Consider the following 12,966-nt stretch of genomic DNA (forward strand, 5'->3'; position numbering starts at 1 on the left):
CCCTCATATGAAAGTGGTTAAATTTTGTTGAGTCTACACTGCCCTATTTTGGGGAGGGAAGGTTTTGAGTCCCTGGGAAAAGAGGAACCAAGACTCCTTCCCTGATTTTTAGGGAGAAAGATGAAGTACTTTGGCCATCACTCACATCTTTCTTCTTCTTCTTGGGTATAGCTATGGGGCAGAAGTAGAATTGAGAATGTTTAGCTTGGAAACAAGAAGACTAACCAAGTGTCTGTAAATATTTAAAGGACGGTCACATGGAAAAAAAGGAATGGACTTGTTCTGCTTGTTCAGAAGGCTAAAGTAGAGCAGTGAGGAAGTAGATGTAGGCTTGATGCCAGGATAAAAACTTCGCAACAATTAGAACTGGTCAAAAGTGAACTGGGCTGTTTGGGAAGCTAGTGGGTTCCTCCTCACTATAGTTCTTTAAGCAAAGCTTGGGTGCCAGCTATCGGGTACATTGTAGAGAGAATCCTTTTCAGGTATGGAAAGATCCCTTCCAGCTCTAGCATTCTTTGATTCTGGAGTGGGAAGGAACTTTAAGAAGAGGTAAGGGCAGTTAGGAAGAGGTGAAGGGGCACATATCCCAAAATAAGCCAATTTCTTTCAGAGAGGAGATTGTGGGATAGGGTAATGGGAGAGGGAATATGGGTAAGAAGGAAAGGTGATCAGAGAAAAGAAAGTTTCATACCAGGAAGGCGTGGGGGTACATAGCCTTCAGCCCAGGGGTCACAGAAGTATGGACGCAAGCAGTAGACAATGGCCTGGCCTACCACCATCTGGATACCAAAGTTTTGCTGGTCTACCACCTTCAGCACCAGGGGTGGGGCATATGCTTCCTCCTGAGGCAGGAACTATGAACCCAAACAGCAGATAAGGAGGATTGGTGCTTATTGCCAAGACTTTCATCATCCCTACACTCATTTTGCTTCATGGCTCTGCCCTCTATTCTTCTAGAATCAGAGCTCTCCTCCTCTCCACTCTCGTTTCACAAATAAGGATACTTTCCTTCCCCTCCTCTTACTTCCTTACCAGAGTGAGTAGAAGGGCAGCCTGGGGAAAGTTGGGGTTGGAGTGATAATCTTTTATCTGAGCTGTCTCCAGAGTTTCCCCACCACATTCTACCAGTAGCCAGGGAGAGTTTGCCTTTTGTATATTTCGTAGCCCCCAAGCCAGGATCTGCCAGAAGAAGAAGGGATAGGACAGAACTAGGAAAGGGGGTATTAGGAGACCAGAGTAAGGAAACAGAGATCCGTATTTTTGTAGGAGGGTTGTCGTACTCTGGGAACTTCATATAAACTAGAAGACAGAGAGCATAAATTGAACTGGAGAAAAGTAGAGATTAAAACTTTATGTCAAAGAGGTGTGTTTTAATCATATGTGTAGGGAAAGGGAAAAGCTGAACATAAATTAAGTCCTAAAATAAGGCTCATAGAAATACTGCCAGAAGTGGCCCATTGAACACCCACCATATCTTGGCCTTTACAACCTAGCTCAAGTCCTGCCACCTCCCTGAAGCTTTCTGTGATGGCTCTGCCTGCTCTGACCTAAGACCCCTAGTGTCTCTCCTATACATCTCCAAATCTAATGTTCCCATTTTTGTGTTATCATCTAACCATTTCATGTGCCTAAGTTCAGACTATTTCATGTGTTTAAATTTGTACTTTGCTCCTGGTTTGCAGGCTCCTTGAGGCAGGAATTATGTTGTACACTTCACTTTTATCCTTCACAGTCCCTAGCATAGTGCTGAGTACTGGCAGTGCTCAGTAAATTCTTGATTAATAATTAGACACTTCCACCTTCCTTCTCCTCAATTAGTAGGTGCTATTGTAAAATTCAGGTGTACCAAAGTAACAATGCAAAAGGCTCTGGATTAGAACTGGTCCCTGCCTCTGGGGGGCTTCCCATCTATCAATCAGCAAACATTTAAGTGACCACTGATAAAACAAAGATCACTTATCCCCCTAACTCCCAAATACCACCATCCTACCTTGGGGGAGTGTACATTCTAGAGGAGGACACATTTATATACAGAAGTATATTCAGAATCTATATTTTAACAAATAGGTGGTTGGGGAGATTAGGAAAAGCTTTGTGTGTAGAAGGTGGTACTTGAGCTGAACTTGGAAGGAAGTAAGGGTTATGAAGTGGTGGTGAGAAGTACGTTCTGTTCATAGGAGGTGGCCAGTGCAGAGACCCAGAAACAGGAGGAACAGAGGGAAGGCTGGTATGGTACAACCATAGATTGTGGGAAGATGAGTAAGATATAGTGATCCCATTGAAGACATTACTCTTTTCACTCTTGTCATGTGTCTAGGCACATAGGCTGGTGGGTCCTTGAAAGGTAGACCTTGTTGAACTTCTGACCCTCAAGTGGAACCAAGTGTCCCCACATCCTGCAAGACAGCATTAGAATCTCCATTCCCTTTCCCTTCACCCCCATTTCAGCTGTTACACTTCCTTTCAGACAGATGGGATCCAAGAAATGTGGAGACGAGGAATAAGGAAGGCCAAAAAGAGTGTTTGAAGAGAAGGAAAGTCCAGACCCCTTCATCACTTCTGCCTGGGGTGAATCATGAATGAGCCTTTTTCCTATAGATGTTCTTGTTACCAACTTTCAGGATCACCCATCCCCTACCTTGCCCCCCCCCCCCCCCCCCCCAGTTCTTTCACCTCAATGGCAGTTTTCTTCAAGGAGGGCTGGATGTTTTTAGGGAGGGTATAGTAGCCATTCTTCCAGGGAATACTCATGAGTGGAGATTTCTGGTTACTGACCATCTGAGGAGTAAAAGAGAGTGACCTGTAAGGTCTCTTTCCAGTTCTCTAGCTATGATTCTAGTATCCTGAGTATAGGACAAACATTAAGTACTCATTTTAGTTGAGACCAGTTTCCCCTCCACCTTAAGCAGGGCCTGTTTGGCTCTTTTGGAAGCTCCTTTGAGGAAGCCCTAGGGTCTTGAAGACTGAGAACTTCATATATGATTCCTTTCCGTTCATAGGGTCAAGACAACCAAAGTGTTCTAACACCTAGTCCTCAATTCTTGCCCTTAGTCTTCCTAACATTTACCCAGTAGACTTGCCCTTTGTCTCCCTTGTGGAAGGAATTGGGAATTTGGAGGATGTGAGACCTTTCACAACTGAATTGCCACTCTTAGTACCTCAGTCTCTAGGATAAGCTCAAAAGCAGCCAGAATCTCTCCCTCTTCCTCCCCTGGCTCTTTGCTGATGGAATGCCAGCTTAGCAGAGGTAGTGTTCGCTTTTGAAGATCTAGACAGACAACTGGTGAACACATGCTCCTCCCCCACAAGCTCCCCTTGCCCTGGAGTACAAGAAAATTAGACCTTAAAAAGTTGGCTGAGATGGATAGGGGTAACTTTTGGAATTCTATGGGTTGAGATATGTAACAAAGGAAGGGGGAAGTCCCAGACTAACATTGAGGGCTCTGGTCTTTGGGATCGGGATCTGCACAGCTTGTGCCATCAGCAGCATTTCAAGTTGGGGCAGAAGAATAAACCATGCCCGAAGCAAGAGTTGTAGGAAAAGTAATGTAGGCCCCACTTAACTTGTAGCTGCCCACGTACATAGGAATTCAGCTGCCAGAGCTCTAGGCATATGAGGGGAGGGTTTTCTTCTACATGTTGGGGTTTCTCATAGAGTAGAATGTGGTCAAAGATCAACGTCTGGTCCCACGTTGGAACCAGGGAAGTCTCTAGTGTCCGGGTGCGCTGGCCATAGTGCAGGAAGACCACCTGAATGGAAGAGTCTAGGCATGGGGTAGGAAGAGCAGAAGGGAGAATAAAAAATAGAAGGAAGGGTAAGATGTTCATCTAGCCCAGAGAGCACATGGTCATTTATCTAGTAGTTTGCCCTTTTGTCCATTTTTTTAAGGGGTAGTGTTGAGTTAGGAAGCATCTGTAACCTCTATTAGTCCAACCCTCTGTCCTCCAGGAGCTCTGCTTGATGGGCTTGGCCTCATAGAAAGTGCCCTGCTTTATGGAAATGGTAGCTATTTCTTGGATGAAACCACTTCAGTGGTACAGCCCACAGTCAGATCTCCAGAGAGCTCCATTGTCAATATAGGTCTGGGTTCCTTAGAGGGGTGAGACATCAGTGGGAGAGGAAGGTGATTACCTGAGAAGGTTTGGACATGATTAGACATCAGGTTTCTGGCTTGGTAGATATAGCAGAAAAGCTGGTAGTACTGTGGTTCTAGAGGAGACACAGAGGAGTCACACCTATGTGTCTGCCTTTCCTAGGTCTCCTTAACCTTCAACCACACATCTATTCCTCCACGCTGTTTAGGAATTAGACCTCTGGTGCCCTTGGGCATATCCCCAACCCCCCACCACCCAGTCTAAGGTGCTCACTGTAGATCATGCAGTAGATGAAAAGAGAGCTGAGTTGTTGGGGCATCTCCTTTAAAGCTTTTTGTGAAGTCTTGTGGTCCTTCTCTTTTTTAACCTCTCTCTGTTCTTCTGCCTTTTTTTCCTCCTCTTCCTTTAGTTTCTTCTTCTCTTTCTCTATTTCCTGTCATCCAGGATGGCCTCTCACCAAAACATCTCAGGTTCTCCCTGGATCCCTACTTGTCCAGAGCCAGGTTCAAAACCAAGACCTGCTCTGGGGATCTTGGGAACAAAAGACAATGAACTCTTTCCCCAGGTTCAACCCAATAAAGCTGTGTTATGGAACAAAGGCTCTGCTTGAGAGTAGGGTAGAATTTGGTGGCAGATCCCTGGACTCTTAGGAGCTGGGGTTGGCATTGGTGCCCTGGATCTTGGGCACCTTTGGTTATGGTCCATTTCCCATCCTTAACCCCTTTGTACTTGGCAGGGTATGATTTGTGCTTTGCTTTGGGCTAGAACTACAGGGGAGACAAGGAATGGAGTAAGGAAGAACGTTGTTTCAATTATCTTTTACCAAGGATCTCTCCAGGAAGAAGATGGGAGAGATACTGACGTCCTCAATGGGTACCATCTTACGGTGCCAGCAGCGGCGGCGGAACATGCTGCCTGGCTGTGGATCTGGGTCAGACTTGGAGCCCAAGGAGCCATATTCCCAGCCTTCCTCTTCCTCAGAAAGGATAGGTGACTGCTGTGAGTAGACAGAGAAGAGACTCAGTGTAGAAGTTTTACTCAGAGAGACTTGGTGGGGCTTACCACAGTAGTTCAGCCTCTTTCCTTTGTCATAACCCCTGATATTTCAACAAAGCCCAGAGGGCCTCCTCTAGGAGAGATGGCCCAAAGCACACAAAGGCTACAGGTTGTAGGAGTGTGGTCTGAGTGGCAGCGAAAAGATGAAGACAGAAAAGAGGAAAGGGTAAGAGGATATTGATACAATGAACAGAAGTGGTAGGTAAAATGTCTTACACAAAGCACTTTATGGTTTGCAAAATGCTTTATATACATTACTTCAGATCTACCACAGTCCTGTGAAAGGTACCATTTTATGAATGAGGAAATAGGGACAGAGAGATTCAGGTGAAATGGAAAAGACTTTTGGGGGGTGGGGTGAGATGACCTCTCTTGACCCCTCTGCCTACCAGGAGGTGGTTACCTTCTGTTCATGTCTTTGCTCTCCAGTGTTCTGGTATCTCTGTCTCACCCATCGACGGCGGCGCCAGGAATGATAGGTCTTCTCCACAGCAGTCCAAGCTTTGGGGATATCCAAGGGAGGAATTCCCACACCATATTCCCAACCTGTAGGAAGCAGGACCTATCAGCTTTTTGACTTCTCAATTCTAGTGAGGCTTAGAAAACATAAAGAAGGTTTAGGGGAGGACAAGCAGATTGGTTAATGCACCAAGAAATAGATCCTGGGAGGTACAGCTGGAAAGAACACAGTACTTGGAGTGAGGAGACTTGGGCTTAAGCCCCAGGTTTGCTACTAACAACCTATATGATTTTAGAAAAGTCATTTCTTTTTTCTGGGCTTTAGTTTATAAACCAAACAAATGCAAACCTGTAAGCATGTGTTAAGTGCCACACTGTGCAAGGCAAGAGGCAGCATGGAATGATGACTGGCTGGCTAGTATTAGAGTCAGGAAGACCTTGGCTCCTGCCTGTGACATATGCATACTGGCTATTTGGCCAGACCCAAGTTACTAAAACTCTCAGTGCTTTTGGCAGTTTCCCAACACCATATGTAGAATATCTAATAGGTATCTGTGGAAGGAATTTCCAAACTAGATGTTCCCTACACTGATATAATCAAAGATTTGGAGTGTGTGTATGTTTGTGTGTGTACCATGCATGTACATGTGGGAGGGCAGAAAGGCACTGGTTAGACTCTGGGGATGCAAAGGCAAGATGAACATTTGCAAATCAGTCCTTGCCTTCTAGGGCCTTACATTCTACTGGGGATATAAGTTTTTGCACCTAAAAAATGGGAGAGTTGCAGTAGATGAACTATATATCTTCCTCCTGTTCTAACAGTCTGTGAATCTATGAAAAGCTAATGTTGCTATGACTTTTTGCACTGGAGAAAAGGAAAAGTAATTTAATAACTGAAGTGTTTCGAGGCATAGCCAGGAAAATACAAATTATTTTCCTTCATTTCTCCTCATTTCTGCTTCTTGGAACCCCTAGTTGCCTTCAAAGCTCAGCTTAGATATCACACCCTACAGGAGCCTTTCTTGATCTTTCCAGTGTTTTGAACTCTACCTCCCCCTGAAATTTCTTTGAATTTACTTATTTATGTATTTGTTATTCTCTCCCTATTCTCCACCCACACACCTGAGGAGAGGAACTCTTTCATTTTTTTGTCTTTTGTGTTCCTACTGTCTAGTACAGTGCCTGGCTCATGGGAGACCTCTAATAAATATTTATTGAATCAGAACTAGATGAAGCAAAGGAAATAAGTTTTAATTGTAGTAGGGAAGACTTGGTCTAAAGCTTGTCAGAACAGGATAGAATGAAATAGAACAGATCAAGATAGAATAAAATAAAAAGACTAGAATGGAATAATAGAGTAGAATATAGAATTTTCTTTTTTTAAATTAATTTAGTATTTTATTTTTCCCCAGGTACATGTAAAAACAATTTTTAACATTTGTTTTTAAAACTTTGAGTTCCAAATTCTCTCCCTTTTTCCTTCCCCATCCCCAGTCCCCACTGAGAAGGCAAGCAATTAGACATAGGTTATACATGTATAGTCATGCAAAACATTCTCATGATAGTCATGTTGTGAAAGAAAACATAGCCCCCCCAAAAAACCCTCAAGAGAAATAAAGTTAAAAAAAGTATGCTTTGATCTATGTAGAATATAGAATTTTAGCCCTGGAAAGGACTTTTATCCCTCCAGTCCCCCCAAGTCCCATAAGTAGTTAGGGGCAAAGTTAGGATTTTAAAGCAGGTCTCCTAACTCTCAGTCAACTAAATTCAAAGACTTTCTGGAAATATGTAAGAAAAATTGCAAACCCCTGGCTCTTTCTACTGCACCACACTGTCTTCTAGACTTAGTATCCCTTACTGGAGTCTTATTGGAGTGGGATCATGAAATCTTCATGACTCTGACACTGTCCTTCACTGTTGGGGTGCCTTATATGCCTATAAATGTAAAGTTAGAAGAGACTTGAAGGCCATTTAAGTTGTAATAACAATAGTCTGAGAGCTGGGGCCCTTTCAGTAAGCAAACTTTCCCAAAGATAGCAGAACCTGCCTTCATTATCCACTGCTCGGTTTAACTCCACATTCCAGTTCTCCTTGATGAACCAACCTTCCGGACACTTCATTTTTTCCCTAGCCTGCACAGGCTGTCCCATCTGTAGAAGAGATGAATAGGGAGAGAGTGAACTGAGGAATTTAGGGGAAGGATTCCACCCATCTCCAACACTCCTAGCTACCTTCCTCTATTCCATCCTCACTGTAGTAATCCCTGATTTGTATCTAATGCATGGCTTTGGTTATTCTATCTCTTTTTTTTTTACACATCCATTCTTATTAAGCACATTTTCACATTAGTCATGTTACATAGAAGAATTAAAATGAATGGGAGAAACCATGAGAAAAAGCAAAATAAAGCAAAACATAACACAAGAGAAAATAGTGTGCTTTATTCTGCATTCCGATCCCATAGTTCTTTCTCTGGATGTGGATGGTATCTTGCCTCAAGAGTCCTTTGGGAATGTTTTAGGTCTTCCTCTCTCTTTTCAAGGATACCACTCTTACTCACCATATCAGTGTTTGGGATGGCAGCTGGAGTCCAACTTCCCCGAGTGTTCCGGGTCTGGTTTTCATACACTTCTTCCAGTATTTGGTTTTGCTTGATGTCTGTTTCTAGAAGGAATCTGGAAAGAAGAGGTTGACAGAATAGACCCCTGTACTCATACCTGTCTCACCAGTATGTCCCCCTCTCACTCTGTCCTTTAGCCCCATACAATGTCCTCACTGAATTTTTTTCAGACATAACTAAAGAGGAGGTACCCAGTGTGCTTTCTCTCCAAAGCCTAAACCTAACCCTAACCCAGCCTATGGTGTACAACTTGATCCTTGCCCAGCCTAGGGCTGCCACTTGGGGCCTGTTATCACTGAACACTTCTCTGAAACTGACTTTTCCCTCCGTTTCTTTGAGAACTGGACAGAGGGATAGGCCTCCCTCTCCTGATGAGATTGTCCATAGTCACAATTTCCATGACTCTCCCCCTCCCTACTGGACTATCTTCTTTAGTGCCACCCCATTTCTACCCCTATTGGTTTTGCCCCAAGTGAAAGAATTTCCTGTTATAGCTACATGTCCTGACTAGGCAAGGCCAGGTCTATTCCTAGCTTAATGGCAGGGTGGTTGTCCCATGGCCATCCTTTCCACCCCATTGCTAATTATACACTGGTATTTCTCTTCATCTTCCACTAGAGGTCCTCACCCATAGTGGGTAACAGAAGGCTCTGAATAAGAGACTGGACAGGATTAGGGGGCAGGATAGGGTAAAGTCAGTGTTATATATATCCATGGACATTGACTCAGTCCCTCCCCATGCCATCCTACTCCCAGTGTCGTCCCCTGTCCTATCCTCTGCCAGATATACCTTGTCTGGGGTTCCACAAACCAGCGCCCCTGCCAGCGCCATCCTTGGGGCACTTGGAAGCTCTTCTTGGGAAGAGTCTGGTGTCCAGTGACATCAGAGAAGCTGGGATAGTTTTTCAGTCCCTGTGGTCCCCATTTGCCCTGGTACATGGCTTGGTTCTCATACTGAGAGAGGTAATAAGGCACATACAATAATAAAGATGAGATGAGGTCATAGGATGATATCCTTAGAGCTGGAATGGATGGACCACAGAGGCCATCCAATCCAATGCCCCTCCCTGCCCTCCCCCAATCATTTTACATATGAGGAAACCAGGGCCCAGAAAGACAAAATAGTTTGCTCAAAGGCAAACTGGTAAGAAATAACAGAACTATAGTGTTCAAATCCAGGTCCTCTGATTTAAAATACAGTACCCTTACCATTATACCACACGAATACCATTATACTATGCTTAAGAACAATAATAACAAAAACTGACATTGCCAGAACACTTTAAGGTTTATAAAGAGCTTTATAAGTATTTGGGTGCTTTATTCACCCAATTTCCCTCCTTACTGCAGAGTGAAGGCAGGCAGAAACCAGAGCCTAGGTTAGGAGGGGCCCTAGATGAACCAAGAATTTGAGACAGGGGGCATATGCCAGATTGCAAGGTGACCGGGGCAGGTGGTGAGGCAGGGAAAGCAAAGGGTGTAAAGGTCTTTTTCTGGGGGTTCAAGGGGAGGAGAGAGATAGGCAAGGGGATTGTGAGGCCAAGGGAGGGATTCCTTTGAGTAGAGTCCTTGAGTATCAGGGTAGGCGACTCTATAAAGATATAGTTTGGATCAAAGGGAAGGCAGGATTTGATGAAAAGGAAGGAGGAAAGCTTTGTAGGTACCACATGGGCAGGAGGCAAATAAGCCTGCTGGTCTGGTGAGGAAAGCAGAAGCTGGTAATGGTGGGGGGTCAGGGAGTAGTGGGGGCCTAAGCAGTGAGGTAAGGGCAAGGACCAGTTGGAATAAGTATACCATCAGGAATCAACTGGAGAGGGTGACATTGGTGTAGTAGATAGGGAGCCAGTCTTGGACTCTCTAAGATTCTGAGTTATAGATAGTATTTCTACAGAGTTTCCTTTATAGATTAATTAACAGGTCAAATCCACTCCCCTAAAAAAAAAAATTCAGTGTAGGAGATAATCAGATAGGAGAGGCAGAAGAAGGGAAATGGCTTTGCACCATACCTCTTCCATGTTTTGTCCCTTTGTCTGAGGGAGAAAGTTCGTTTCCCTGGACTCAAGTCCCCAAGGAACTCCTGCCTCATCCTATTCATGACTCCTCATTCTCTGAGGAAGGTACTTCATCTGGGCTTTAGTTTCCACATCTATAAAATGATCTCTAGGTTCCCCTCCAATTCAAAAATTCTGTGACTAAAAACAAGGTGCCCAAGAAAGGGCACCTCATGCTCCCAGGCTTCTCTTCCATTCTTCTTTCTCCCTCTACCCCCAACTTCTCCTCCTCCCCCTTTTCCAGCCCCATCATCCTATAGCTACAATCCTAGCCAGGCTTCTTACTGTCTTAGAATAAAAGATGAAATGATGATAGCCGGTCTTTGCCAGGTCGCTGCTGTCCGAGACACTGCCTAGCCACATGCACACCCGGAGTTGGGCTGCTGTTACTCCCTTCTGCTCTTGGGCCTCCAGGAAGGTCTTTGATTCTTGTTCTTTGGAATACTGAGCCAGAGAGAAGATCCTTGTCATAAGAGGCAGTGAAGCAAGGGGTAACACCTGGAATGAGTCTAGCTTTCTCCTCCCCTAATGACTTCTAAGCCTGGCCCGCCCTTGTTCCAAGACAGTAGGACTTGGTGATGTTAACTTGAAGGCAGTTGAATCCAAGAAGGCCTTCAAAATTCTTCCTGGAGTATGGTCAATTGGCAGAATGACTTTATCCTGGACTTTGCATATGGCAGGGAACCAAGATGCATTGGGGAACTAGGCAAATGGGCAGTGAGGGAGGTAGCTGGTGAGGGAGAAGCAGGTGGTGACCTTATCTGCCTGTACCTGAGAAAACTCCAAACCCTGACCAATGAATATACACAGAATCATCTTGTAGCTAGCACTCCCCTGTACATTGGGGCTCATTGCCTAGAAACATCCTTCTCTACAGGCACTGTTATGTTTTTGTGACTTTTTTTCCATCTTAGGAAGTGTACCCTACCCCCCCCCCCCCGCTCCATCTTAATGTTTATTTTTTTAAAAATAAGTTTTTATTAACATCTTTTGTGTTCCTTCTGTATCCCTTCTCCTTATGCTTCCCAGAGAGTTATCCTATATAAATTTTTTTAAAGAGAAAGAGAAACCCCCCTCTCCCAGCAAAACTATCAATACGTAATAGCTGTAGCACTTTAAGATTTGTAGAGAAATTTGCAAGTATCATATATTGTTTTATCCTTACAACATCCCTGGGAGGTAGGTGCTATTATTATTTCTGATTTTACAGATGAGGAAACTGAGAAAGACAGTTTAAGAGACTTGACAAGAGTTACAGAGCTAATAAATGTCTGAGATTGGAATTGAACCCAGATCTTCTGACTTTAGGTCCAGGGCTCTATCCATTCTGCCACGTAGCTGCCTCCTCCAAAAAAATACCTCTAAAAATATGGTGATAAGAGAATTGATGAATTCTGATTGGAGCATATGTTTTTCACTTTATTTTTCTGGTTTTTGTTTTTCTTGTAACTTGGCTAAGGTGGAAATATGTTTTGCATGACTTCATATGTATAATGAGTATTGTATTTCTTGCTTTCTCCATGGGTGGGGGAACTGGTGGGGTGAGAGAGAGAATAAAATAAAAATTAAATTGAAAATAAAAATTGAAAAAGTGATGCATGAAGTGTTTCAATAAAATAAAAAATTTTAATATGATATATGGATTGTTCCAATGAAATAAAAATTTAAAACTGTGTGTGTTTGTGTATAGAGAGTGTTTCACACCCTACATTAAATTTTTAAAAATATGTATGTATACCTATGTACATATATACAGACAGACATATATATAGTGCTATATGAAGTGGAGTGTTCCACACCCCACACCTTCATGTTCGCAAAGGAAGGGGGGTAATGTCTTCTTTCTTCTCCTTGGTTCCTAGCTTGTTCTTTGTAATTTTGCAACATTATTAATATTTATTTTAATCTACTTTTGACAGAGGCAGTAGAATGTAGGAGACAGAGCGCTGCTGAACTTGGGAGTCGGGAGGTTGTGAGTTCAAATTCTCTCTTTTTGTATCTACCACTTACCTGGCATAGTTGTGAGCATCTGAATGAGATCCAAAGACCGGCATTGACCTGGAGCTGTAAGGTACCTCAGGGTCATCTCGTCCAACCTTTTTGTTTTATAGAGGAAACTGAAGCCCAGTGAGGTTATAGAATATCCCAAGCTTATTCAGATGGTGGCATGAGAGGCTGAATTTGAAACCAAAGTCCTCTGACTTCAGAGCCTCCCAGAGCCTGCTGCTTCCTCAAAAATAATGCATACAAAGCGTAGACTACATAAACATCAATGCTTATGAAGATATGAGATAGCTTGGTGTGGGCAGAATCCTGAATTTGGAATCAGAGGTCCTGGGTTCAAATTCTACATTTCCCACTTACTACCTATGTAGTCTTAGCCAAGTCATTTCCCCTTTCTGGGCCTCAGTTTCCTCATCTGTAAAATGAGAGAGTTGAACTTAATGACTTCTCCAAGGTGCTTTCCAGCTTGAAATCTATAATCCTCTCACCTTCCAACACATATTAGCTGTATGACCCTGGACAAGTCATTTCCCTTTTTAGTCCTCAGTTTCTTAACTGTAAAATGAGGGAGCAGGGCTTGATGACTCTAAGGTCCTTTCCAGCTCTAAATATTTAATCTTTGAATCTCTTGAAATTTATTGTATCATCTTGGACAAATCAATTAAACTTTACACACCTCAG

At 43.5% G+C, this 12,966-nt stretch overlaps 1 protein-coding gene across 2 annotated transcripts in view; it reads right to left on the reverse strand.

Annotated features, from left to right (window-relative positions):
- The window catches only part of FER1L5 (fer-1 like family member 5), a 62,257-nt gene that overhangs the window by 8,559 nt on the left and 40,732 nt on the right, over window positions 1-12,966 (reverse strand). For both annotated transcript variants that reach the window (XM_072633805.1, XM_072633804.1), the window contains exons 24-37: window positions 10,567-10,725; window positions 9,021-9,184; window positions 8,171-8,285; window positions 7,658-7,760; window positions 5,555-5,697; window positions 4,919-5,092; window positions 4,369-4,528; window positions 4,133-4,210; window positions 3,583-3,764; window positions 3,159-3,320; window positions 2,674-2,778; window positions 1,033-1,179; window positions 692-854; window positions 146-171 (exon numbers count right to left, since the gene is read on the reverse strand). In XM_072633805.1, the coding sequence (XP_072489906.1) occupies window positions 146-171; window positions 692-854; window positions 1,033-1,179; window positions 2,674-2,778; window positions 3,159-3,320; window positions 3,583-3,764; window positions 4,133-4,210; window positions 4,369-4,528; window positions 4,919-5,092; window positions 5,555-5,697; window positions 7,658-7,760; window positions 8,171-8,285; window positions 9,021-9,184; window positions 10,567-10,725 (1,881 nt within the window). The remainder of the gene's footprint in view (window positions 1-145; window positions 172-691; window positions 855-1,032; window positions 1,180-2,673; window positions 2,779-3,158; window positions 3,321-3,582; window positions 3,765-4,132; window positions 4,211-4,368; window positions 4,529-4,918; window positions 5,093-5,554; window positions 5,698-7,657; window positions 7,761-8,170; window positions 8,286-9,020; window positions 9,185-10,566; window positions 10,726-12,966) is intronic.

This window comes from Notamacropus eugenii, chromosome 1, assembly GCF_028372415.1.
Source record: "Notamacropus eugenii isolate mMacEug1 chromosome 1, mMacEug1.pri_v2, whole genome shotgun sequence".
NCBI lineage: Eukaryota > Metazoa > Chordata > Mammalia > Diprotodontia > Macropodidae > Notamacropus > Notamacropus eugenii.